General features: G+C 45.0%; 2 protein-coding genes across 2 annotated transcripts; one reads left to right on the forward strand and one right to left on the reverse strand.

The window, feature by feature from the left end:
* Positions 1 to 4,272: 4,272 nt before the first annotated feature.
* Positions 4,273 to 6,312, reverse strand: P2RY4 (pyrimidinergic receptor P2Y4). Its single transcript, XM_003820165.4, has one exon. It carries the CDS (start codon positions 5,730 to 5,732, stop codon positions 4,635 to 4,637), a length of 1,098 nt encoding a protein of 365 aa, XP_003820213.1. The 5' UTR covers positions 5,733 to 6,312; the 3' UTR covers positions 4,273 to 4,634.
* Positions 6,313 to 14,457: 8,145 nt separating this feature from the next.
* Positions 14,458 to 27,934, forward strand: ARR3 (arrestin 3). Its single transcript, XM_003820164.5, has 17 exons — positions 14,458 to 14,496; positions 15,468 to 15,505; positions 15,774 to 15,804; positions 15,955 to 16,015; positions 16,212 to 16,256; positions 22,180 to 22,379; positions 22,531 to 22,590; positions 22,767 to 22,834; positions 23,492 to 23,627; positions 23,814 to 23,898; positions 24,164 to 24,236; positions 24,602 to 24,739; positions 26,294 to 26,377; positions 26,653 to 26,676; positions 26,860 to 26,912; positions 27,193 to 27,202; positions 27,770 to 27,934. The coding sequence occupies exons 2-17, from the start codon at positions 15,498 to 15,500 to the stop codon at positions 27,858 to 27,860; spliced, it is 1,167 nt and encodes a 388-aa protein (XP_003820212.1). The 5' UTR covers positions 14,458 to 14,496; positions 15,468 to 15,497; the 3' UTR covers positions 27,861 to 27,934.
* The last annotated feature ends 41 nt before the right edge of the window (positions 27,935 to 27,975 follow it).

Genomic DNA, 27,975 nt, shown 5'->3' on the forward strand with positions numbered 1-27,975 from the left:
AATTGTGGTTCAGAGAGTCTGAGTGACTCATCCAAGATGACACACCTGAGCCCCATTTTCTGAACCAGAGCTCAGACTTGGGTCTTCTGATTTTCTGTTCTATGCTCTTTCCTTTCTATCGCAGTAACTCAAGGGGTTTATAGGTGGGAACTCAAGACAAACATACATGAATAGTTAAATAACAATTCAAGATAACAGTAGAAGTAATGTTAAAAGACAATAAAAGTGCCCAATGACTGATAGAGACAATAATTACTCTAGGAATGACCTGGAAGGTCACTGTGGGTAAGAGTCAGCAGAGAAGGCCTCAAACAGGAAGTAGGACTTAAGCCTGGCCTTGGAAACTGAATAGAAAAAGGGCAGCCCAAGAAGAAAGGGAGGGCATTCCAGTGTGGGGGACAGGAAGAATAAAGACGGAGGTGAGAAAATCCAAGTCTTGTTTGGAAAGAGAATGAAAAGACCAATTTAGCTAGAGAAGGCAGACTTTTACTGGGGAATAATGGAAAATAAGATTCAAAAGACCCTCTTGAATTTCTGACAAAAGGATTTTGACTTGTCTTGTGGACAATAGTGAACCATGAAAAAATTTTGAGTAAGACAGTGAAACTCTGAAAGCAGTGTGTGGGTAGACTAATCTGGCAATATGCATTGTAGAGGATGCCTTTCGATGGGAAGAGACTGGAGATAAGGAAGACTAGTTAGGAGCCTATGACAGTCAGGGATAAGGTGACAAAAGCCAGTATTAAAATGGTGGTGCTGAGACTAAAAGGAAGGCCAATTGTAATTGGCAAGATGAAGAAAGAAATGTCAGAACCTGTGAAATAGGGAGAGACAAGAGTTGAACTTGCCTAAGAGTTTTCAAGCCTAGCTGACTTGAAGAAAGAAGACGCCATGAACAGAAATTAGCAAGACAGGTAGAAAAACTGGTTCAGGGAGTTTTGCTTTTGACATCTTGGGGTGGAAGTAACAATGGAAGGTCCAAGTGAAACTGTCTAGTAGGCAATTGAAGATGTAGAGGTGGAGGTTGGGAGAAGGGAAGGCCTAGAATTGAGTTGGCTTGGTGTAATGGTATATAATGGAGCCCTGGGAGTCAGGAGACCTGGGACTTTGCCTCTTCTCTGCCACTAACTTACTGAGTCACGGGCAAGCCACCTCTCTGGGCCTGTTTCCTTCACCGTAAAGTGAGGGGGTGCACAGACCCTATATGATCTCTGAGGTACTCTCAAGGACTATGAGTCACCTGCATGTATGTTTTCTCCATGGCAAAATCAATAGTCGGATGAACAAAGGGCATTAAATAATCCCCAAATGCTATGACTCTGTGACCGATCTCAGGAATGCTGTTTACTTAAGGAGCAAAAGAGAAGTCAGCAAAGGAGATAGAAAGTAATCAGAGAGATAAAAGCATGAGGAGAGAAATTCTAAAGCAAGAGGATAAAATAAGGAACTAAAATTAAAAGTATCACAATAAATAAGATAAATATTTACATCAAATAATGACAAAGGGATAGCATGTATATTAAGTAAAGAATACATTTAGATATACAAGAATACCACTAGGGTGCCAACTGAAGAAAGATGCAAAGAGTAAACATATGGGAAAGAGTTCAATCACATGAGTAATCAAAGAAATGAAAAAATATGAAAATAATGTTTAATCATCTAAAGAGATTTCTTCTAAAGTCCAACGCTAGCGCTGCAAGGGAACTGGAACAACTCATACGTCATTGTGATGTTGAAAATTTTTGCAGTCCTTTTGGCAGTCACGATCCATAAAAACATTCATGCTCTTTGGTCTGGTAATCCCACTCCTGGGAATTTGTCCTAGAGACAGAATTACAAAGAAGAAAAAAAGCCATACACATTAAGATGTTCAAAGCACAGAAAAATTGAAATATATCTAAATATTCAATAATAGGGGAATAGTCAAATAAAATGTAATCTACTGACAGGTGTAATTTTATGAGGCAACTGAAATAATAGATATGAAAGACTATAGCAACCAGGGAGAATATTTACAATAAAAGGTTTCTAGGCCAGGCGTGGTAGCTCATGCCTGTAATCCCAGCACTTTGGGAGGCTGAGGTGGGCGGATCACTTGAGGTCAGAAGTTCGAGACCAGCCTGGCCAACATGATGCAACCCTGTCTCTACTAAACATACAAAAATTAGCCAGGCGTGGTGATGTGTGCCTGTAATCCCAGCTACTTGGGAGGCTGAGGCAGGAGAATCACTTGAACCCAGGAAGTGAAGGTTGCAGTGAGCCGAGAATTGTGCCACTGCACTACAGCCTGGGTGACAGAGCAACTCCGTCTCAAAAAAAAAAAAAAAAAGAAAAAAGAAAAGACAAACGGCAGCAGGGTTAAGGTGTCAGTGATAATGCTTTGGTTTTTTTGTTGTTGTTGTTTGTTTTTAAGATGCGATAAAATGGGTGATGGAAGAGACTTGAAATAATGAAGAGAGGTAAACAAAGGAATAAGAAAGGGGACCACCTCTTATTCTGGAACTTCAGGGAAGAAAGGGAGAAAGACAGGGCAAATATAGAGTAGTTATCGTGAATGATAACTGGAAGTTGAAGTGTTAGAGCTTCTCAGTTTTGCAGGAGGCAAGGTAACTCTCTTAAGAGATCACAAGAAGGAGATGAATTTGGGGACTTGTGGAGGTGAAAAAGACAGGAAACAGCTGCTGTGGAATGTTCACTAGGAACACACCAGGCTAAGAGGAATGAGAGCTTAGGCAAAGTTCCAGGATGTGAAGTCTTAGTGGATCAAGCCAGCCTTGTCCTCTGGCTTCATCTGCAATTTCCTCCAGTCCTAGAAGAAAGGAGATTGGCCTAAGGTGAAAGTCAAGGTGTTTAAAGCTAAAGTGCAAGGGAAGACAGCCCTAAAGTAACAGACCAGAAAGTTCATCTCGATTAAGCATATGGGAGTTAAATAGACTGAGGAAATGGAGGAGGCTGAGTCAGTTGGGATGGAAAGAGCAGCTTTACTGGGTGGGGACAGCAGGTTAGGGGAGGTGATGGGCAAAGAGGCCATGGTCATAGGAATAAAAGGAAGGGAGTGCAGATGAGGAACAGTGTATGCAACAGTGGCTGTGAGACTGGGAGAACTAGTAAGAAGAGGAGAAAAAAGCCGGTTCATTTACTCCTAATGGCAGGAGTCCTGCGTAGCAAGAAGGTCCTGGATATCTAGGGAGAAAGTGGGAGCCTTTCAAAAAACAAAAAGGGAAATTCAGGGGAACTGAAGTCATTTTTTTTTCCTTCAGTCCAGCCCCAGCCCTACTCTACAGAGAGAGACCCTTAGAAGCCAATAAGAGTTAGTATCATTAGATAAGTAAGAGATCAGAGACAGGTTAGCAAAGGTGGGAAAAAAAAGAAAGGCAAGGCTGGGGTCTGACTCAGGAGACCAACAGGCTGGAAGGTGATTTCAGAGGGAGAAGGCCTGTAAGTGTGAGCCCACCCTTCTCAAGAATGCCTGCCAAGAAATTCTTACTTCCCAAGGCTTAGGGGTTAGCTTCTCAATTTCCAATGCACCCCCCTCCCCTCTGCAACTTGATCCAATAAGCCTGTAAGTGCTAAGATGGCACTGGAAGAGAGAAGAAATGAATGGGTGGGAAACTTTAAAAAGAACCTTCCCAGTCCTAGTGCTCCACCCTGGCCTCAAAGTCCTGAAGCCTGATCTGAAAGAGCTGGTGACAGATTTATCATTTATTTGGGGCAGGACCTAGAGAAAGGGGAGAGATCAGTGAAACACTAGCTCTGGGCGTCAATTCTTGTCACCACCTTCCTCTGCACAAATCTGCTCTACTCCTCAATGCTAGAACTTACAGCCATAGACGTGAGAGCTCCACCCCCTCAGTCTGAGCCATCCACTTGTCCTTTTGTTAAGTACAGGAGAGCTGTCATATACATGTTCTCAGCAAACATCATAAAGAAGGTCCAGTCCCATTCCTGTCCCAAAGGCTGTTATCAGCTAAGGTCCCCACCCTATCACAGGACTTTAATTCATGCTGCACACCAGTTCAACAGTGTCAGGCCCCCAGCTACATGCGGGGACCCTGGCATGCAGGCTCCCTGGGATCACACCCTATTCCAGCATCTTGGTAAGCAAGACTATGCTGTCTTTGAGAGAGAACCAGGAAGTCAGTGTGGGTGCTACATATGGCACATCCTCGGCATCTGTGATATGGAAGTTGCCTCCACTTCCTGATTCTGGTTATCACCATCAGATACGTCAGGCCAATCCTGAGATGACTCTGCCTGATCCACCCCTTCAGCTGAATGCTCTGGTCTGGGTAGAGAAACACATGCTATAGGAGGCTGTGGGGAAAATGGGACAGGGAAAGAGGACTGGGGAAGATTTTCAGGAAGATTGTAGGACCAATGGTCCCAGGAAGGAACAGAAGCAACGAGAAAGGAGTAGAAGATTGGCATTGGCTAAAAAAGAGTCGGCAACTGAAGGGGTTATGAGAGATGAGGTCACCCATGATATCCCTGCCTCCCTGCAACCCTCAGGGTGAGGGCTTCTCTCCAGAGCCTGGAAAAGAGGAAGAAGCACCTTACCAGGTATCACTATTGGGTTCCCTCACCTCTGCCCTGCACTCATCCCCTTTTCTCTCACTTCCCGGCTTCCCGTGTTACAATCTATCTGCCCTAGGAGTAGAGCAGCTACTGTCCTGGGGGGTGGCCGCCCACCTGCAGCTGCTATCCTCAGGCAGGGACACTAGTGCCAGGGAAGAGGCAGCCGTGCGGGGCTGGGGCTTGCCACCACCACAGAGCTGACGGAGCTGACGTCGATATTTGTCCCCAGTGAGCAAGTAGAGCACAGGATCCAGGCAGCTGTTGGCACTGGCCAGGGGCCGAGTCACTTTATAGACCACGTTGACAATGTTCAGTACTCGGCAGTCAGCTTCCAACAGCCTGGCCAGGTAGTAAATGGTGCGGGTGATGTGGAAAGGCACGAAGCAGACAGCAAAGACAGTCAGCACCACAGCTATGGTGCGGAGAGAGCGGAGGCGAGAAGACGACTGTGCAGCGCCTGGCAAGGGCTGATACAGGCGACGAGCCATGAGTCCATAGCAAACAAGAGTGACCAGGCAGGGCACGCCAAAGAGCAGCCCCATGACCGCCGAGCTGAAGTGCACATAGTGGTCAAACTCTTCAGGCCGAGTGGTGTCATGGCACAGGACGGTGGTCCCTTTGGTGCTGGTTGTGACAAAGAACAGGTTGGGCACGAGGCAGCCGGCTACGACCAACCAAACTGCCAGGCAGAGAAGGCCTGCGAGGCGAGGGCGGCCCCAGCGTAGTGCCCGAAGTGGGTGGCAGATGCCCAGGTAGCGGTGCACACTGATGCAGGTGAGGAAAAGGACGCTGCAGTAGAGGTTCCAATAGAAAAGAAAGCGGACGAACTTGCAGATCTCAGTGCCAAAGGGCCAGTGGTTGTGGGCTGCATAATAGTAGATGAGGGTGGGCAGCGACAGCACATACAAGGTGTCTGACAATGCCAGGTGGAACATGTAGGTGGCCGTTGCATCCCAGGGTCGGAGGCGGAAGATGAAGAGCCATAGGGTTGGGGCGTTAAGGCCCAAGCCCAGCACAAAGACAACTGCATAGCTCACAGGCAGCAGGATGAACTTGAAATCCTCATCAAACCAACAGTCCAGCTCCACCTCACTGCTGCCAGGACCTGGGCTGAGGCCTAGGGATCTCAACAGGGAGGACTCTGTACTGGCCATGGCCCCCCTGGAGATGGAAAGGGGAGAAGTGAGGGTGGCAGGATTTCCCTGCCCACCGCCATCCCTGAGCTGGAGCAAAAAAAGTAGAGCAGGGAGAGCAGTGGTTGAAGCACTAGGGAGAGCTGACAGAAGCGCATCTGGGTGCACTCAGGCTAGCCTGGCCCCTACCCAAGCTCCCTTGGTCCAGCTTGGGAAGTGGTGGGCAGCAGGCAGTGCTGGGGCTCAGGCAGGCAGCCCGTGTGTTTGGGTTGTACTCACTCTGCAGCTCACTCTGTCCCTAAGAGCCTGGCTGGCTGAAGAGGGTGGAGGCCTCCCAGCACTATCCAAAGTGGGAAGATACCCAGACCCAAAGTGTCTTCTGACTCGTCATCACAGCTATATCCCTGGAAGAGGAGTGTCTCTCCCCACAGTGCCTTCGCCTCTCCTAGTGCCCTGGTCACAGTGTCTCCAGATGACATTTACCTATGACACCTTCCCCACTGCCTGCCTACAGCCCAGGAGCCCCATTGCCACCCTTGCCCAAGAACGTTGGCACGTCTCCTACCTGGTCCCCTTGAAGCTGAGCTCAGCTGACTCTGTCACCCTTCCCCTTGGCAGCCAGAGGGCATATCCAAGGAGGTGGAGTTGGAGGTGGGGCCTGTCCCTCCTCCCACCTGGGAGATTAAAAGAGTTAGAAAGGCCCTTTACGATGACCTAGTCCAACCCACTCATTGTACAGATTGGGAAACTGGGGCCCAGCGAGATTACTATTTAACAGCTTTGAAATGACTGCAGGAGGGAGAACTGGAGGAAACATCCAAGTTTACTGATGAAGAGCCAGGCCCCTGGAGATAGATTACAGGGGGATCATACAAGTCTGTGTAAGTGAGCAGAAACATGGGAAACGAATTTTCACATGGGCAAGTGCAAGACAACACATTGAAAGATTTTAGAAAATCTAAACTACTGATATTTAATATAAATCTCATATGCATATAATTACAAAGAATGCTTATATAGCACTTACTATGTGACAGGCATTTTTCTAAGTGCTTTATACTTATTAATGACCCCATAGGCTCTCTATGAGCTAGATACTATTATTGTCTCTGCTTTGCTGATGAAAAAATGAAGGCACAGAAAGTTTAGGTGTCTTGCTAGTTAGTGGTAGAGTCAAGATTTGAACCAAGACAGGCCTGCCTTTGGATCAGGCTCTAGCATCCATAACTTAATTGCTATGCTTAAGTTGCCTCTCTAAGCCACTGGCTATGATCCAGGAAAGAATCAACAAATATTTATGGCAGACAGAGGCAGGCAGATCTCTTGAGCTCAGGAGTTCAAGACAAGCCTGGACAACGTGGCAAAACCCTGTCTCTACAAAAAATACAAAAAATTAGTCAGGCGTGGTGGCATGCACCTGATGTCCCAGCTACATGGGGGGCTGAGGCAGGAGGAGTGCTTGAACCTGGGACGTTGAGGCTGCAGTGAGCTGTGATCGCGCCACTGCACTCCAATCTGGGTGACAAAGTGAGACCCTGTCTCAAATATAAATAATTTTTTTAAAACCACGAATATTTACTGAGAGCCTACTTTTGCCTGGTCCAGTTCTAGTTACTGGTAGTTCCTTAGGAGTGGACAAAATAGAGAAAAACTCCCACCCTAATGGTGCTTACATACTACTGGGGGATAATAAAATTAATAAGTAAAATATGTAGATTGTGATCATCATTATGGAGAAAAATTAAAGAGGGAAGGAAAAGGGTAATAAAGAGGGAAGGAAAAGGATAATAGAGAGGGTTGTTGTTTTAAATATTAGGAATGAAACCAGGCACAGTGGCTCACACCTGTAATCCCAGTGCTTTGGGAGTCCGAGATAGGAGGATCACTTGAGCCCAGCAGTTTGAGGTTGCAGTGAACTATGGTCAGACCTCTGCACTCCAGCCTGAATGACAAAGCAAGACCCTGTCTATAAATAAATAAATAAATATTAAGGGTGACTTTTGAATAAAGGCCAGGTGTTGTGAGAAGGGGAAAAGTAAAAAATGAGGTCAGAGAGTTTGGCAGGGACCAGATCATGAAGGTCCTTGGAGGCCATTGTAAAGGACTCTGGTGAATGGGAAGGCACTTAGGGTTTAGAGAAGAGAGGTGTCATCTAACTTACATTTTAGAAGGCTCACTGGCCAGCTCTATATTGAGAATAGACTGCAGGGCTGGAGGTACAGGGGGAAGACCAGTCAAGAGGCTATTGCTGATAGAGATGATGGTAGCTTGGATCACAGTGGTGGAGATGATGAGAAGTGGTCAAATTCTGGATAGACTTTTTTAAGTAGGGACAGCAAGATTTACTGATGTGGGGTATAAGAGAAAGAAGAGTCAAAAATTACTCCAAAATGTCCGGCCTGAGCAACTGGAAGAATACAGTTACTGTTGACAGAGACAGGAGTGGGTTTAGGGGAAAGATTGGGAGTTCACTTTTCAGCCTGTAAATTTTGAGATGCCTATTATACATGTAAGAGGGGATGGCCAGGAGACAGTTCATGCCTCCTTAAGGATACCAGCCAATACATTTCCCATACAGACTCTACCCCTTTCTATACAGTACCCCTCGTCTCTCTTGATCACTCCCAGAGACTTGGTCTGAATATAGTGGAGAAGGTGCAGAGAGCAAGCCTAGATGTTTGAGAGCCTGGTGTAGGGAATTGCCAGCAGCTCAGGATCTGGGGCTCCTGAAGCCAACTAAGCCTCCGTAAGTATATGTTAGGCACTAGAGGCAAACCCGGTCTGGAGGACTCTGAGGATGAGGTAAGCAGTGCCTTTGGGGAGGGGTGAGCAGGCTGGAGCAGAATCCACTCTGCATGGAGCTGAGAAGCAATGGGGACTCTGAACTTACTTGATCCTCAGGTCCTGAGAATGTCACCCAGCTGGATCCTGGGAGTGAGAGGAGGAGGCGGACTTCTAGAATCTAGAATCTAGATCTCTCGGAAAGCCCAGAAACCCGGATGGGGAAACTGAAGATCCTTGCCCTGTGGCAGAGTAAGGGGTGGAATAAAAGGTAGCAGTGGAGGACACAGTCATAACCTGAGTCCTGGACAGCTGACTACTGTGACATTACATAAGAGGCCCAAGTTTTTGAAGCCAGACGGGCTGGTGTTTAAATCCTTGCTCTTCCACTTATTAGTTATGTGAGCCTGGGCGCCTCTTTGTAACTTCCATTCTTCACCAGTGAAATGGGAATAATAATAATACCAATCTTTTAGGGTTTCCTGAATATTGAATTGGTTAACAGGTGTGGAGCACTTTGTGAACCATAAAATGCTGCAAGTTTAGAAGGTGTTTTTTGTTACTGCTTTGCTCCCAGGAATGAACCTGGCCTCTGCAGAGGTGGACAAGCGTGTTTTGAAGTTTGGTGTACACCCAAGGAGAAGCACTACACTAGAGAAGCCCCAGCCTGAGCCAGCTTCCTGCTCCTACTGCTTCAGGCTGGTTTACCTCTGCTACATTTCTCCTGACTTAGCTCTGCTACGTTTCTGCATGTCCCGACACAGCTGCAGCTGCTGCTGCTGCCACCACTGCCGCCCAGTGGCTATTTCAGGAAAAGACCTCTCCCAACCCTCCCCAACCGGCACACCTGCCTGGCTTTTACTGTCCTCACCCAGGGCCAAGAGGAACGGAATGCAGCAGATCAGCCTCACTCTCTTCTGTGAAACTCTTCTTTACTTTGGTTCCTGTGACTTTGCTTTACTCCGGTTCTCCTCTTCCTCTGGATGTTCCTTCTGGCCCCTTCCCTGGCTCTTTTTTCCCCTACTTCCCCCACATGTGAGCCTTCCCCCAAAGATCCTCTCCTCCCCTCTCTCCTCTCCTCTCCTCTCCTCTCCTCTCCTCTCTCTCCCTCTCCACCATCTCTCTCCCCCTACCCCCACCCTCTCTTCCCCTTCTCTCTTGGAACATCCACTCTCATGATTTCAACTATGACTCAGAGGTTATCAAAAATTGTAATGGCCAAGAGACTCCAGCATACAGATCTCTCTCTAATCAAAATGCATCTCTCCTTCTCTCACACTCTTATCACATTTCATTTCTACAGAGATGGCACATACCACAGGCAGCCTAGAATTATACTCATTTGTGTTTTTGGCCATCTCCTCCTGATCCTCCCACCCCCATACCAGAACCAGAGCTCCTTGAGAACATGTACCTCATTTTACCTCTGTCTTTCCCATAGCCTTCCAGGTAAAGTTATTATAACATATGTTCTAGATATTTCCTTTCAAATTATATTCTCTGCTGTCCCCCAAAAAATGCCTTCCAATTCAGAGTTAAGAAAACAAGTACCTTCCACATAGTACGTGTTCAATAATAGTTGTTGAGTGAATGAATGACTTAATTATAATTTGTTGAATTGAATGGTTCCCACATCTATAATCTAAGCCCTATATATGTTGTTTGCTATAGGACACACACACTTGGGTATCTCATTGATGTCTGGAATTTAGTATGCAGGAAAAGTTTACTATTTTTTCCCTGACAGAGATAAATAAGACGTACAAATACCATTATTGCTGACACCCTTCCATTGCCCTACTCCTCCAGTTTGTTCCAGTCCTCTCCCTGCTGGCCCTTCACATCTAATATTCGTAATTGTCTTGATGGCAGTTTCTTTGCAAGGTTTGCTGTTTCCTTGGGGCTTTAAGAAGGAAAGGGGGAAGAGGCATGATTTCTAATCTCTTTCTCTGAGTTAGGAGGAAAGGAAGGAAGGAAGGGAGAGAAGGAGGGAAGGAGGGAGGGAGGGGGGAAAGGAGGAATAAAGGTAGGAAGGGAGGGAGAGGGAAGAAAATGAGGGAGGGAAGGTAAGTGATATAGTGGAAAAAATGCAGGCTTGGAGTCAGACAGACCTAGGGTTGAACTCTGGCTCCATCGCCTGCCGGCTATGACTATGGATAAGTCTTTCTGAACCTCCATTTCCTCATATGTAGAATGAGGATGCTAGCACCTAGCTTGTTGTGAGAAGACAATGAAGCAATGCATGTAAGGAACCCAGCAGAGTGCCCTCATTGTCGTTATTGAGAATTAAAGTATAGGTGTATTTGGAAGGTGTGAGGTCCACTCCAATTGGCTGAATTTTCTTTATGAAGTGAACAAATGGAATTACCTGCTGAGAGTAAGTGGAACACAAAAGTCACTCAATCTCAATGGAAAGGAGTAGTGATCTGAAGCCCTGGATGTCTAAACTTACTAATAAAATCATTGGGAAGTGACTGGCTTCTCATAGTTGTACACAAGTTAACTTTGTCCATATGTATTCTCTGTAGTGTGCCCTTTTTGTCTTTCTACATGTCCAACTTTATCTCCAGCAAGGCTGTTAACAACCTTAGAGTGGAGACCAGGACTAGTTTGTTCAGCACCTAGGACAGCACAGGAAATCTGTTTCTGCGATTTAATCCATCTATCTCCGTTCCGTCCTCCGCCACTGAGCTAATGCCTCATCCACATCCCACTTGAATCTTTTGCTATGTTTTCAGTTGCAATAACAGAAAATCCCAACTTAGATGACTGTTTTTAAAAAAGGAAATATATTATCTTGCATATAAGTTCAGTAGTGGGTGGCTTTGGAGCTGATTAATTCAGCAGTTCAACAATGTCATTAAAAAATCCTGATTCTTTCCATCTTTCTGATTTGCAAACCTCAGCATGTTATTTAGCAACTTTCATGGTCACAAGGTGGCTATTGCCGGTCAGGCATTGTTTCCAGACATGGCAATATTCAATGGTAAAAGAGGAAGGCCTTTTCCTGTATGCTTATTTTTATCATTCAAGAAAACTTTCCCAGAATCTCTCCAGCATACCTCCTCTCACATCACAGTGGCCTGAATTTCACCATGCCTATAACTAGGCTGATCACTGGCAAGGGGGATAAAACGACCATGACTGGCATAGAGGAGCACAGACTCATGCGGAGGAGGATGAATTACCTTAAAAATGGGGATTCTTTCCACAAGGAGGAAGAGGGAGATGACTATTGAGTTGGTAAGCAATTCTGTCTGCTACAACCTTTTACTGAATAACCCACTCCTTCCTCATGCAGACATCTGATCATCATTTTCTAACTGGAAGGTCTGGTTGGGGATATTATTCGGGTGTACAGAATGAGGGTGGGTAAGGACCTAAAAATATTTCTTCCACCCATGTATTATAGGGGCCAGAAACTCCATTAGCTATGCATTCCTTTGCCTACTTACTGTTGCATCCTTGTAAAATGCAAGTATTCCAGGTCAAAGCAAAACTGGTGACAGTTCTCTTTGGGAAGCTACTAACTGGAAAGAGGCACAAAGAAATTTTCTGGGGGGATGGAAATGTTCTATATCTTAACCTGGGTGGTCGTTATCTGCACGTTTACGCAGGTGTATTAGTTTCCTATGGATGCTGTAATAAATTACCACAGACTTGGTGACTTAAAACAATGCACAGTTCTTCTCTTACAGTTCTGGAGGTCAGAAGTCCAAAATCAGTTTCAATGGACCAAAATCAAGGTTTCAGCAGGGCCATGCCTGAGCAGGAACAGCCATCTTGCAGCCATGAGAGACTTTAGGGGAGAATCGATTTCTTTGTCTTTTCCAGCTTCTAGAGCTGTATTCCTTGCATTCCTTGGCTCATGGCCCCTTCCTCCGTCTTCAAAGCCAGCAGCCTAACATCTTGCTTCAGGCCTCATATTGCCTCCTATCTCAGAGTCAAAACTCTCTCTGCCCCTCTCTCATAAAGAGACTGGTGATTACATTAGGGCCCACCTGGATAATCCAGAATGATCTCCCTATTTCAAGATCCTTAATTTATTCACATCTGCAAAGTCTCTTTTTCATATAAGGTAATGTTCATCGGTTCCCAGGATTAAGACCTGACATCTTTGGGGGCATAATTCAGCTTGCTACAGTAGGTAAAAATTCATTGAGCTGCAGTTAAGATTTGTGAATTTTACCTCAGTCAAGAAACGCACAAACTTCTGGAAAAGAGCAATGATTTACATTCCATCATAATAATGAATTAAAGACCTAGCAGATCTACTCTTTTCCTACCAAGAGGCCCATGGATCTGAGTAGAAAGAGAAGATAAGCGGGATTGAGTACCTAAAAGGGAGGTAGGAGCCTCGAGTGTGGGTCTAAAGACAAAAACAGGCTGACCACTAGTCATTCTAGAGATCTGGGAAAGGTTTCCTGAATGATGAAAATAAGCATACAAGAAGAGGGGCCTTCCTTTCCTGCCATTGAATATTGCCATGTCTGGCATGAAAAGTAGATTCATTCTGACTTTTCGCCTTCCTCGCAGACACCAACCTTGGCATGTATACAAATCTTTCCTGTATGTCCAGCATCAGTTCCTATCCCACTGTGGTACCTGCAGAATCTGGGCTTCTTGCACTATCTGAAAGCCCCTGAGAAGGAGAGAGTTATAGTAACTAAACAACCAGGCCCTGAGGTGCATATTGGCTAGGAATGGCAGGGGCTGACACTGTGAACTGTGCAAAGAGAATATGGGACAGATGTCCAGGGCCCTCAGTGAGGGGCAGGAGTTAGGGAAGGCCCTGCCCAGCACTCTGAGCCATAGCCATAGCCATCCTCTGAGGAATGGACACCCCATTGTGGGGGTTGGGGTTGAGGGCTGTGTCTATAGATAACTACTAATGTCCAGACTGCTGTAAGGGGAGGTGAAGGAGGTCAGAGTCCTGAAACCCCAGAGCTTGTAGATTCTGTCTCTACATTTTCTATGCCCGTGAAGCCTGAGCCTAGGCCCTGTGGGAAGGACAGTCAAGAAAGGAAGATTACTTTGTTGTTGCTGTTGTGGGGGTCCTGGCAGCTGAAGAGACAGAAATATCTCTAATTCCATGAGCGGTCATACGAGGCAAGAGAAGCTGCTTAGAGCATGGACTTAGTTAGTTTCAGGGATTGGACAGAGTCAAGAGCTGGGGTGAGGAGGTTTACCCTAGGTAGGGGTGACACAGATGTCAACCGCCTATTCCCTCCACATGCATGTCCTGCCAGAAGAACCTGTCCCTGGGCTGGGAATCTTATATTACCTTCCTCTCCAACGAGAAGAGAAGTTCAAGGCTCACAGACATGTGCATACACAGCTCAATGCACTCAGATCCCCCTCCACCACTCCTGCCCCCACTACCTACAGGAGATTGACTCCTGCTGTGCACATAAGCTGGGATAATCAGGGTTTCTAAACATCAGCTTCAAAAGTCCAATGTCCCAAAGTGGTGGGGGGCTGGGGACGAGGTACTCTTTCCCATATCCTTGGCTTTTGTGTGGCCTGGAGCCGCTGATATAGAGATTGGAGTGGGACACGAGGTATTCCTTTCAAAAACACAAAGGCCTATACTTTGAGCCCTCCCATTTCAATCCCCCACCATGCTTCACCTTTAAGACCTCCAACTCCACTTTGATCCCAGTTCTCAGGTTCAAGGCCTCACAAGGCCAAAATCCTGAAGTTACCCTTCTCAAACTCCCTTGCCTTTAACATCATCAGAATCAACCTCCTACCCCCACTCTGTCCCAGCAGCAATAGCCTGCTAATCTTTTAGCCACTAATCTTTTAGGCACTAATCTGCTTTCCAAACTCTTGGCACCTGAACTATTTATAGCAGTGTTTTATGCCCCCCCCCAAGAACCCTATTCTTTTCCGATGACCCCCACCAATCAAAACACTCAGAGGACTGTGGGTATAAGAGGCTGGGGAGGCAGGCATAGAAACCAGAGCTGGAGACTGATGTGAACTTCATCTCTCTCCCCAGGTAATATTCCAAAGCCCTCTACTTCTAGCCCATACTAAGCCCTATATCCCTTGCTCTTAGCATCCCTCTTAATATATCAGGCAGCAGTTGAGGGACACCCTTCCTGACATAGCCTATAGACATTCAGGCCTAGAGACCCTCCAAAGACCTCTGGAAGCTCCCCTAAGCTCACCCCCTGGGCCAGGCTCAGTAAGCATCAAAGGAAAGCACTAGAGAGACATCTCCCTCTCTCTAAGGATTCCCATCCAAAGGCCTAGCCCCTGGGGACCTGGATGGGGATAAGGATGGGAAAATCTAGGAAAGGCAATGAGAGGGATGAGTTGGTTCAAGGAGGACTTTCAACCTCCATAGAGACTTCTGTCACCAAAAACTGAGAGCATGAAGGCACCAACCCCTTCTCTCTCACACTTTTCTCCCTTCTTTGTTGAGAGTCAAGGGCATCATGAGGTGAACTCAGGTTCAGGATCCATTGCAGGAGCAGAAGGAGACAGAATCCATTGATTTGTCCATTCATTCATTCATTCATGTATCCAACAAACATGTCTTGGCACCTAGTGTGTGCCAGGGGATGTCTAGCCTCATACAGACCAAGAAACACATTTTTCTCACACTTTTCTGGATGGAAGCCTCTGTCCAGCCTCTTTCCAGAGAAGTTCCTTCTCTCTCAGGGTTCTCAAGAGTTCCCCAGCCATTCTAGGAAGTTTGGCCCTTTCTGGAGAATACATAGTATGGTTAGTCAATGATTTGTACAAAATAGGAAGGTTTTTTTCCCCTCTTGCCCAAGAAGGGCAAGAATATGGCTGAAGAAGTACCCTTGGCAGAAGGGAGAATAGGAGGTACTTGATGTGGGTGAGGTGTCTGTCTAAGGAGGAAAGGTTACATCACACTAGGTGTATATGGATGGTATGCTGGAGTGGGGTGAGAAGAATAGAAATGAAATGATTGAGCCTTTCTTCTTTCCCTTTTCCCAGAAAAGGCTCAACATCAACTATATAGCCAACATGTCCAAGTAAGAATTCCTTCTAATCCTCTGAACCTGTGAATTGCTCCCTACCCCAATCCAAGTATTTCCCTTTGGGGTAGGGGGATTTCCAATTTCTCCCTAACTTGTGTCCTTGGATTCTACCCCAATTATCCCTACCTTTGCCCCATCCTATGCTCCTGGAGCCTCTTCTCCTAATCCTAAGAATATTTCTTTTTCTCCCTAATTCCCTTATTTCCTCTTCCCTGCACTTCCAATCCCCCTCTCCATCCTCTTTCTGGTTTTCTCCTCATAGGGTGTTTAAGAAGACCAGCTCCAATGGGAAGGTGAGAGAACCTGGCCCAGCTGGGCAAATGAGAGGGCAAAAGGGATAGGTGGGTACATCCTTCAAGGTCTCAGGGGTCTGGGTTGGGGGCTTCAGGGGAATCCATTCAAAAATGATTGTGAGAATAACATGGGAAGTTGTTCCACAACAGCTCTCCATCTACCTGGGGAAACGGGACTTCGTGGACCATGTGGACACGGTGGAACCCATTGGTCAGTGAGTCCAAAAAAGGGAAGCCTGGGGAAAGAGGAATGGAAACTAGGGAGTAAAAGAAAGTCCAGGAAAGACCGTGCAGAAAAGGAGGCAAATTAAAGGGAAGAATAGGAAGAACCATTTCAGGGATCATCCTCTGTTTCATAGTCTGAGAGTTTTTCCTGACCAAAGTGCTGTCTGTCCTTCTCTCCACAGATGGTGTCGTCCTGGTTGATCCTGAGTACTTAAAAGGTCGAAAATGTAAGTGGAAATCCTTGTTGGTCTTTGTATGTTTCAGACAGGTAACCCGATGAGTGGATTGCACCAGAGTACAACAAAACCAGAAAGTGGCAGGAACTGCAAATGCCTTCTCTGGTGGAGGCTGACAACTGGGAATTCCAGCCCAGTGTGGCCAAATTTTCTAATTGTTAATGAGGAGCTGTAAATGAAGCTCAAAATAAGACTTTTAGAGGCCCAAAGTGTGAAAAGATTATGGTGCCCCCTTACCCAAATAATATTCAAAGTAAATATCTAAAGCATAAATTAAATTTTATTTTTCAAAATTATACAAAACTTACACTTGTGCTGAAATTAAAATAGCTTCTTTCAGAATTTCAGATTTTCTCTATTATTACTGGTGGTGCCCCTGCTTGGCTATTGATCTGGATCTTAGACTGCCTATAGAATGATCCAGTAAGTCAGAAATCCATATTTTAAGGCAAATTTCCTGATTTTCAAATGTCAGCAACTCACTAAAAGACTTTAGAAGCCTGGATAGATTATAAACTTTTTTTTTTTTTCTGTTGGCTAGATGTGACTTTCAGGCTGCCATTTTGTAACCTCTGGTATACGTCTTTCCATCTCCTCTTTTTGTGTAGAGAAACTGGCTGACCTTTTATTCAAGAAAAAAAAATCCCAAACAAAGAAACAAACAACAACCATAGGAAGTAACACTAAGAAACATTACTCTGGCAGCAGTATTACAGATCAAGATTATGCTGATTTTTTTTTTTTTTTTGCTGCTTTTTTTCCTTTTAATTCTCACTATGGATTAACCCCACTGTGATCCAACTAGACTGAAAATTGGGTTTGATTTGAAAAAGGCTCTGAATGGGTTGATGAATACTAGTTCAGATGTAACTGTTAGATATTGGAGAATAAAGTAGCCTAAATCTCTCAGATTAAGCAGTGTAAATAAGCAATCAAATCGGTTTTAAGTATCAGAGGAACTTTGGGATAGACTCATAAATTAACCAACTTATTTAAGGTTCCCAAGAATTCTATATTTCTAAAACCTAAATCATTTTTTCACATTTCTACAAAATCTTCACAAGCTATGGAAAGAAATCTTTAGTTAAAAATATATGTTGTTCCAGGAAGAGATGCATTTTTCCTTTTATTCTAATCTTCTTTTATGTCCCCTTAGTAGAGTTTTATATTACTTTTCATTTAAGTTGTGCATATTTCTTGTTTATTCTTAGTTTTTCAATATGGTTTGTTACCTCTGTGAAGATTGTCTTGTTTGCATCATATTTTCTAATGTGTTTTTCTATCAAGGTACATTTGTGGATGTAAAATATGCTTACCCTATACTGTGGAGTGATAAAGGCCAGTGATAGGGCAGTATATGTGGTGGTGTGAACGAATTGTTGTTTAACAAAAATCTATCTGGAATCTCTCTCTGTATTATTTCTTACAACTGCATGTGACTCTACAATGATCTCAAAATACAAAGTTTAACTTCAAAAAGGCAATGAGAGAAAAGTAAAAAATACCTAAGATGGCCTTGTGTTCAATTATAGCAACAGACAAAGTTGAGAAGCACACATAACAGGTATTAACGGTAGTTATCTGTGGAACATGATATATTATGGTGGAGCTTTGATTTGTCTTTTTGTTTGTATTTTCTGATGTTCAGACAATTAACATATATTTTGTAGAATAAACACAACTATACATTAATAACTTTAGAATAGATACTGACTTTAAAAGAAAATAAAAACAAGCTATTTCCTAGCATGCAAAAAAAAAGGACGATTCTAAACTGCTAGAGAGCCAATTAGAGCTTCAGTTGGGGGTAGGAGTTGCGTGATGCAGTTGATGTCTTAGTCTGCTGCCTTCCCAACACAGGAACAGAAAGCGATTCCAAGAACAAGTCATCTGATTAACGTCCTTACCTCAGGTGCTACTAGATCCCCTTCTGCCTCGCCCATCCTGACCTTTTTTTCTGTCTCATTCCTCATCTTTTTCATTTCTTCTCTCACCCTGCCTCCTACCAGCCACCTCTGTTCCTCTCCTTTTTACTTTCTGTCTTTTTCCTTTCCTTTGTGCCTTATTTTCCTTTCTTTCTCTCTCCTTTCTCGCACTATAATTGGCCATAATTGAGAACCAAGGTGAATCTATTTGCTGTGTCTTTGAAAATTATTAGGTTTGTCTCCATTGTAGAAAAATTAGAAAACATAGATGAAGGAGAGACTGTGTAACCTTACCATCTTTAATCACTAATCTTTTGATCTTATTTATTCATATTTTCTGTGCAAACATATCTATATTTTCACTAAAAATGCTATACTAAAAATAATATTTTACATTTTTTAAACCTATGTCAATATACACAAATCTATAACATTTTAAGTTGCCTAGTACTATATCATATGGGGATACCACAACGCCCTGTAATGCACATCCTTTTCATACTTGTTCAATTATTTCTTTCTAAGTGCCTAGAAGACGAATTAATGGCCAAAAGGCATTCACACATTTTTAAAGGTTTCTATACCTATTGTCAAATTGCCCTCTAAAATGCTTATACCAATTAAATCTCACTCCTGCAGTGCATGAGGCTTCTCATATTGCCCCAGTCCTTATAAACACTGATATTATCAATACTTTCAGGCTTTGCTATATCTTTTGAATATAGGTTCATTTTTCTCATTCTCAATTTTAAAAGCAAATAATCTGGTGTTTGATGTTTTGAGTTCTTAAAAATACTAAAATAAGTTGCTTTCTACTCAAGTGCTGCTGTTGGTAGTTTTTTTTTTTTTTCTTTGGGTCAGAGCCCCTGATAGAAATAAGGTTATCCATTCCCATTCTACATCTTTCCTTGCCTCAACCTCTGTCACCCTGTACTTGGACAGGTATCCCTCTCTACTCCATTCTACATTCCATTAGCGCATTTCAGATGATTTCTATCTGCCTCTCACTTGATTTCTTTCAAATCTTAGATACCTGTTACAAAGTATGAGTTCAATTATAACTCTTCCATTTCTGTCAATATCATCATCATCATCATCATCATCCACATCTATAATTATTTTGAAGTTTCCGAAAGGATTCCTTTTTTTTTTTTTTGAGATGGAGACTTGCTCTGTCGCCCAGGCTGGAGTGCAGTGGTGCGATGTCAGCTCACAGCAACCTCCACCTCCTGGGTTCAAGCGATTCTCCTGCCTCAGCCTCCTGAGTAGCTAGGATTACAGGTGCCCACCACCACGCCCGGTTAATTTTTGTGTTTTTAGTAAAGACAGGGTTTCACCATGTGGGCCAGGCTGGACTCGAACTCCTGACCTCAGCCTATCCACCCACCTGGGCCTCCCAAAGTGCTGGGATTACAGGCGTGAGCCACTGTGCCCGGCCTCCAAAGGGATTTTGAATACATCAGCTCCTCACAACCGTCCTATGAGTTAAGTTGAGCACCTATGAGCCTGAGCTTTGGAGTCAGACAGGCCTGGGTTGAAATCCTGAACCATTGCTTAATAGCTCTGAGCTCACTTTCTTTGCCTCTAAAGTGGAGATAATAATACTTCAGAGGGTTGTTTTGAGGTCTAAATGGCATATGTAGGGTTACTAGAGCAGTCCTATTATTAACAGGTGTAATAACTGAGACCCAGAGAAATCAAGGGATTTGTGCAAGTCCTATTCAAGTCCAGGTATTCTGACCCTAAATATTATTGTTTCTCTTTTTCATGATAAAATATTTATCAAGGCATACAGAATTATATAATGAATACCCTGTACTCATCACCAAGCTTTAAAAAGAATTACAGAAACAAACTAAAGCCTCCTGTGTGTCCTTCCCTGATCCAGTTTGCCTCCGTCCCTCTCTACTTAACCCTCTCCTCTTTCTCTCCTCCCTCCCCAGATAACGACTACCCTGAATTTGGTGTTTATTATTCTCTTGATGGCTCCATACTTTTACTCCATATTTATGTGTCTATGATCAACTTTGATATTGTCCTACATGCTTTTAAACTTTATATAACCAGTAACATACTGTACCTATCATTCTGCAGCTAGATTTTTTGTTCAGTAGCTTTTTTTTTTTTTTTTTCTGAGACAGAGACTCACTCTGTCACCCCCACTGGAGGGCAGTGGTGCAATCTCAGCTCACTGCAACCTCCGCCTCCCGAGTTCAAGCGATTCTCCTGCCTCAGCCTCCTGAGTAGCTGGAATTACAGGTGTATGCCACCATGCCCAGCTAATTTTTGTATTTTAGTAGAGATGGGTTATCACCATGTTGGCCAGGCTGGTCTCGAACTCCTGTCCTCAAGCGATCTGCCCACCTAGGCCTCCCAAAGAGCTGGGATTACAGGCATGAGCTACCACGCCCAGCCTTGTTCAATAGCTTTTGAGATTTAACCTTGTTGGCACAGGTCTTAGTCTGTTTGTGCTGCTACAGCAAAATACCTGAGACTAGGTAATTTATAAAGAACAGATATTTATTTTCTCACAATTCTGAAAGCTGGGAAGTCCAAGATCAAGGCTCTAGCAGGTTCTGTTGTCTGATGACGGCTGCTCTCTGCTTCCAAGATGGTGCCTTATTGCTGCATCCTCCGGAGGGGAGAAACATTGTGTCCTCACATGGTGGAAGGTGGAAGGGCAAAAGGTCTCCTTTATAAGGGTCTTAATCCCATTCATAAAGGAATTCATGAACAAAGAAGCCCCATGATCTAATCACCTCTTAATGGCCATCTTAATACCATCACAATGACCATCAAGTTTCAACTCCTGAGTTATGGAGAGGCCACATACAAACCATAGGGCATTCTTTGAAGTTCTAGCTCATTTATTTTAGCCTTGGTTTAGTATTCCATTATGTGAATATACCACAAATTTTTTATCCATTCTCCTGTTGATAGATTTTTAGATTATCTCCAGTTTTATGTTCTGACAAACGTTGATGCGATGGCCATTATCATATGTATCTCTCCTGAACAAAAGCTCCTTTAAAGTCAACTTATTAGGTCATACTCTACGAGCAGATTTAATTTTACTGGATAATCCCAAATAGTCTTCCAAATTGGTTGCATTAATACTCCCACCAGCAGTATGTAAGAACTCCTTTTGCTCCACATCTTCATCAACACGTAGTGTTGTCAGATTTAAAATTTTTTGACAATCTCACGGGTGTGAAATCTTATCTCATTGTGGTTTTAATTTGCATTTATCTGATTACTCATGAGACTAAACATGTTTTCATATGTTATTGGCCATTCCTTCACATACTTTGCACACTTCTGCAAGGGCCTATTCACATTCTTTGCACAGTTTTATACTGGTATTATTGTGGATGTGTGGGAGTCCTTATATATTTTGGACTCTAAACTTCAGTGTGTTATATGTGTTGCAAAGATTTTCTCCCAGGCTTTCCATTTTTTTCTTTGTTTATAAAGACTTTGAATATAAAGAAGACTTTATAAAGACTTTTAACATAAATTTTACTGCAGTCAAATGTATTAAGAATCTTTTCATTTGTGCCCATAGCCTTCAATCTTTTTTTTTTTTTTTTTTTTTTTGAGACAGAGTCTTGCTCTGTTGCCCAGGCTGGAGGGCAGTGACACGATCTCGGCTCACTGCAAGCTCCGCCTCCTGGGTTCACGCCATTCTCCTGCCTCAGCCTCCCAAGTAGCTGGGACTACAGGCGCCCACTACCACCAAGCCAGGCTAATACTTTGTATTTTTTTTAGTAGAGACGGGGTTTCACTGTGTTAGCTAGGGTGGTTTCTATCTCCTGACCTCGTGATCCACCCACCCCGGCCTCCCAAAGTGCTGGGATTACAGGCGTGAGCCACCGCGCCCAGCCAGCCTTCGATCATATTACATCACCTCTCTGTGTCTTCTTGACCCAGTTAAGATTCCCCTTCCCACTCAGGCCTGACAGACCACTCTCTTCCTCCTATGCCTGCAGTGTTTGTCATGTTGACATGTGCCTTTCGCTATGGCCGTGATGACTTGGAAGTGATTGGTCTGACGTTCCGAAAAGATCTGTATGTGCAGACCCTGCAAGTGGTCCCAGCTGAATCCAGCAGCCCTCAGGGGCCCCTCACAGTCCTACAGGAGCGACTACTGCACAAGCTAGGGGACAATGCCTACCCCTTTACCCTGCAGGTACTGACCCCAAGCCCTGGGCAGGCAAGGTCTCCAGGGAAGATTAAGAGAGGAAGCTCAAGAAGGACAACAAGGGAGAGGGTTCCCCATTTCTTTTGTATTTGTTTGTATTCTTTTCTACTTCTTTTCTGATCTCCTTTTTGTCCCCTAGATGGTGACCAACCTGCCCTGTTCTGTGACACTGCAGCCAGGTCCTGAAGATGCAGGAAAGGTGAGGACTGGGTTCTAAGAAAGAGGGATAGGTAGTGCCAGGGAAGAGGAACAGTGGGACAGTCAAGACTGGAGAAATGGACAGCTAAGGAAAGAGGTCAGGCATTTTCTTATAGGCCCATGAGGAAGGGAGGACAGCACTGGAAATGAGCTCTCTTTGCCCTTGTCCCTTTACAGCCCTGTGGGATTGACTTTGAAGTGAAGAGTTTCTGTGCTGAAAACCCAGAGGAGACAGTCTCCAAGAGGTATTCTTTGGTTGTCCCCAAAAATCCCTGCCTCCAGCCTCTGCCAGGAAACAGATCCTGCTCTCATGACAGAAATAGCCCCACTTCTAACCTCCACAGCATCATCGCCACCAGTGACACCCGGTTCTGAGTCCCCTCTGACTTACCTTCTTTGATCTAGGGCAGGGGTCAGCAAACTTTTCTGTAATGGGCCAAAAAAAGAAATATTTGGCTTTTTGAGCCCTATAGTCTCCGTTGCAACTACTCAACTCTGCCGTTGTAGTGCAATCGCAGCCACAGATAGTATAGAAATGAATGAGTGTGGCTGTGTGTCCAATAGAACTTTACTTATGGACACTGAAATTTGAATTTCATGTAAGGTCCACATGTCACAAAATAGCATTGTTCTTTGATTTATTTCAACCATTTACAAATGTAATATAACCATTCTCAGCTTGTGGGCCATAGGAAAACAGGCATCAGGCCAGATTTGGCCAGTGGGCCATAGTTTAATAACCTTTGGTCTACATACTTACATTAAGGGACTAGAGGAGTTCTCTGAGGGAGGCCTTCCCCTGCTCCCATTCTTAAGCAACAATTGGACTATGGGGGTGGCATGGGAGAGGTCTGTGGGTCTGAAAGGAGGACGCTCTGGCTAATCTCTTGGTCTCTGCTCAGAGACTATGTGCGGCTGGTTGTCCGGAAAGTACAATTTGCACCACCGGAGGCAGGCCCTGGCCCCTCAGCCCAGACCATCCGCCGCTTCCTTCTGTCAGCTCAGCCCCTACAACTCCAGGCCTGGATGGACAGGGAGGTTTGTGACCCCCACTTTTTGCCTCCCACCCCAGAACCCCTCTGATGCCCTTTCTTCACTGATTTCCTACTTGGGCAGGCAGAGATGGGAGCCAGGGTGGCAATAGCGCTAAGGAAGCAGGGGTTCTAGGTCTCCATCTGCGTATTCGTCCTCCAGCCTTGACACGGGTCCCCGCTCCTGCTTTAGGTTCACTACCACGGAGAACCCATCTCTGTCAATGTTTCTATCAACAACTGCACCAACAAGGTCATCAAAAAAATCAAGATTTCAGGTGAGTTTCTTTTCCCATCCCTGTGCACCTGGTCCCAAAGCCACAGGTCTTTTCCCAAAATTCTATCTCACTTACCTGTCTGCATTCATCTAGGCTTTCCCTCTAACATGGGCTTGTCAAAATGCATATCTTGTTTTGTCAATGAGCATGTCTCACTGCATCATGTATAGTGTGCCTATGTATAAGGTCACATCTAAGGACACTGAGCTGGGGTCTCAAGGATGACTGACTGATTATAATCATGTGCTTTTCCTGGCTTGTTCAGTTGACCAGATCACAGATGTTGTCCTGTATTCACTAGACAAGTACACCAAGACTGTGTTCATTCAGGAATTCACGTGAGCTGGTGCTGGGGCTAGGACCAGAGAGCCAAGGGGTGGGGTGGTGGGAAGAGGTCGAGGAGGCAGTTGAGGGGGTGGAGGTGGGGAGAAGAGTGGTGGAAGATTCCAGGGAGGGATTCCCAGGAGAACTAGATGGAGGGGATGCAACTTACCCCCAGGAGTCCCATCACGATGCTGAGCGAGGGCAGGGGCATAAGGATTTCCCACCAGAACTAATTTCTCCCAGTCTTCAGTTAAACATGTTACCTCTCTTGGATACTCCAGTAGGTTCTTGTATAATCTTGTACAAGATACTCTTGGGAGTAAAAGTATGCTTAGTCAGCAAGCCCAGCCTAAATTCTTCTCTTGTTCTTCTTTTGTAGGGAGACTGTAGCTGCTAATTCCAGCTTCTCCCAGAGCTTTGCAGTAACCCCAATCCTGGCTGCCAGCTGCCAGAAACGGGGCCTGGCACTGGATGGCAAACTTAAGCATGAAGATACCAACCTGGCCTCTAGCACAATGTAAGCTCAAATATAACTCTCAGCCTCCATTTCCTACCCCTCAACCATTCCACATGCTACATTTACAGCTCTGAGGTTTCATGTTCAGTAAAGCCTACCTGTTTTTTAAAGTGTCTCTAGGGCAGTGTTCAGAGACTCCTCCAGGCCTAAAGGCCTGCAGCAAGCTCAATAATGCCTGTGGGACCAACGGCAGGCTTAGGTCAGCGGCAGAAAAAAAAGGAAAACATGGAGAGGAAAACAATCCTTATGTTGTATAAGATTTCACAGTTCACAAAGGTCCGACATATGTACTATGCTATCTTTGTGAGAATCCCACTAAAGTAGCCTGGACAGGTGTTCTTATTCCCTTTTACACTTAAGGACCCTGAGGCTCAGAGAGAAGAAGGAACTCACTTAAAGTGGCATAGCTGATAAGTGGTAGATGTAGACAGGATTATATCACATGTCATCTGGCTCTGAATACTGTGATCTCTACAGAAGCTACTCTCTAGAAAAAATAAAGATGGAGTAGAAGACTAGGAGATGAGAAATGGAGGAAAAGGAGGACAAAAAAGGAAAATGATGCAACAGGAATTAATAGAATTCTAGGAAGTCATTCACTTGGTCCTGTGCCTTCGGAGGCCCTAGTGTTAGATGTGTCTTCCACCAAAAACCACCTGCCACCATCTGTCAAGTGTAATCCCTCCATCTCTCCATACGTCTTATCAATCAAGTAGCTATAGACTGTTATTGCTAGAAATACCCTTAGAAATCATCCAAACTGCATTATTTTATATGTAAGAGATCAGCAGCCCAGAGCAATGAAGAGATTTTCTCAAGCTCATGCAGCTTTCGCTGTCTTATTTTTCAATCAGTGGGTTTTTTACTGAACCCCTATTACATGCTCTTTCCTATGCTAAGCAATGTGGAGAATATAAAGAAGTTTAAGACAGTCTCTGCCTTCAGTCAATTTATGGCCTAGATGAGGAACAAAGAGAGATGCAAATACAACCCAACAGTTAAATGTTAGTACACGTGGTTCAGAGTAAATCGCAACAAAGTTAAAAGAAGCCAGGAGAGCTGGTGAGGGCTTCCTGGAGGAGGTAGAATGGGCTAGATCTTGAAGAATGTGAAGGATCTGGATACCAACAGAGGAAAAAAAGGAGCATTGTAGACTAGGGACACAGCATGGGCAAAGGCTAGAAGGTGGGAATCCACATGGCATGTTCTGATCACGGAGAGAAGATGGGTCTGCTTAGGTTGTATCCCAGGAGTTAGGGGAGAAAAGGTTAGAGAGGCTAGATAGGGCAAGGTTGTTAGGGGTCTTGAAAGTCAGGCAGAGTAGTTGTTATATTCAAAAGGTAGGCTCTTGAGCAGAGAGTGACATGGTAAAAGTGAATGTCAGGAAGAGAAATGTGGTCTCAACGGGTAGGAAAGGTTAGAGCCTGGGAGATATTCTGGGATAAGACTAAACATAATAGGGTGTGGTGATAGGAATGCATGAGAAGAAACTGGGGACAGAATGAATTACTCTTCATGCCCCAAACACCCTAAAACGAATACTACAACCTCCAGTATTAGACCGGGAATGGACAAAGAGCTGCTGGGGATCCTGGTGTCCTACAAAATCAGAGTCAACCTGATGGTGTCCTGTGGTGGGTAAGTGAGGGTTCTGGGTCTGTCTGGGCAGGGGCTGAAGAGTCAAGGGCTTTTCGCCTCTGTTTTTCTCCCAGTTAGATTGACCCAATCAAACCATTCCCCACCCTTTCTCCCAGGTTCCCAAACCTGTGAGCTCAGTGAGCAAGTCACTTTCCCTTCCAGAAACCCATTCTGTGGCTGGCTCATTAGGTCTTATGATCCCTCATCCCCTTGTGAAGCTAGGTTGCCCCTTCTCTATTTCCCGCTGCTAATTTTGGGTGTCATTCTACCCACAGCATCCTAGGAGACCTGACAGCCAGGTGAGAGACTGTGGGGTGGGGGGACTTGGGCAAGAAGAGGAGGACAAGGGGATAAGGAGAGCAAAATAATGATTGATTCTGGAGGGTCTGAGGGCATCCAAAGACTGGAAAACTAAGGGAGGGAGGTTCAGGGATTGGGCTTGTAGAGAGAGGAGACGTAACTCCACCTTGGGATCCTTGCAGCGATGTTGGTGTGGAGCTACCCTTGGTCCTGATCCATCCGAAGCCATCTCATGGTGAGTGACCAGGTGGAACTCACAGGGACGGCTGTCCTGAGGGCTGGGGTCCAAACCATTCTGATCTCATGAATTGGAGACTAGCAGTTTGCCTGGGGATGGAATAGCAATAGGTAGGCTGGGTGTCTAGGTTTTCAGGGGAAGTGTGTGTGTCGTGTGTGCTGGAGCAAAGGATTGGGAAGTTGGGGGTGGGGAAAGTAAAGATACTTCTTCAGGGAACCGAAGAGCCTCTAATCAGCTTCAGCTCCATTTTTTCCCTCCGTCTCCATGCTTGCTACAGAGGCCGCTAGGTAATGGAATACAAGATTGGGAAGCCCCATTCCCCTCTTCCCATTGCCACCCTCCATGTTATGACGATAGAAATGTGAAAATGCTTCCTTGGGGTGCTTTCAATACATGTGCAGTGGAAACATATGGCTTAGCTTCGTGTCACAGTTCGGTGCTTTTCATATGCCCTCCTTTCCCTTTCTGCATCCCCCCGCCCTCCACCTTCTGCTCTTGTTGGAATCATCCTTCCCCCTCATCCCCTTCCCATTTTTCTTTTTCCTTTTCCCCCACCCGCTCGCCCTTACTTCTTTCGTCTTTCATTCTTTGATACCTTCCCTCCTTCCCATCCCTCATCCTTATGTCCCTTTCAGTGCTCCTGGGGGACTTTTGTGCTGGGAAATTTGGGCGGGAATGAAAGGAAACAAGCCAGAGTGGCTGATGGAAAAGTGGGGACACCAAGAGGGGGCCGAGGAGCCTACCTGGGAAGCAGGGAGGGGATCACTTTTCTGGGATCAGGAAAAAAGAGTGGACACGGAGGACACCCAGAAAGGGGTTCCTAACCTTCCATTCTCTTCTGCTGCTTCTGCAAGCTCTGAGGACATAGTCATCGAGGAGTTTACGCGGAAAGGCGAGGAGGAAAGCCAGAAGGCTGTGGAGGCTGAGGGAGATGAGGGGAGCTGAGCACCTCGCTCTGGTGCCCGTCTGTGTGGGAGCCCCCACTGTAACACTCTAATAAATCAGTTTGTTCAGATGTGCCTAGCGATCTCTTGCCTATTTCCTTTTCCTGGAGGGTCAC

Source organism: Pan paniscus, chromosome X (genome assembly GCF_029289425.2).
Source record: "Pan paniscus chromosome X, NHGRI_mPanPan1-v2.0_pri, whole genome shotgun sequence".
NCBI classification, from domain to species: Eukaryota; Metazoa; Chordata; class Mammalia; order Primates; family Hominidae; genus Pan; species Pan paniscus.

Excerpts from the sequence above, each read along its gene's own strand:
- P2RY4 (XM_003820165.4), bottom strand. The coding sequence starts at position 5,732 with ATGGCCAGTACAGAGTCCTCCCTGTTGAGATCCCTAGGCCTCAGCCCA.
- ARR3 (XM_003820164.5), top strand. Across the intron at positions 16,016-16,211 it reads GGACACGGTGGAACCCATTG|ATGGTGTCGTCCTGGTTGAT; the intron begins GTCAGTGAGTCC and ends TTCTCTCCACAG. Across the intron at positions 26,677-26,859 it reads CTAGGAGACCTGACAGCCAG|CGATGTTGGTGTGGAGCTAC; the intron begins GTGAGAGACTGT and ends GGATCCTTGCAG.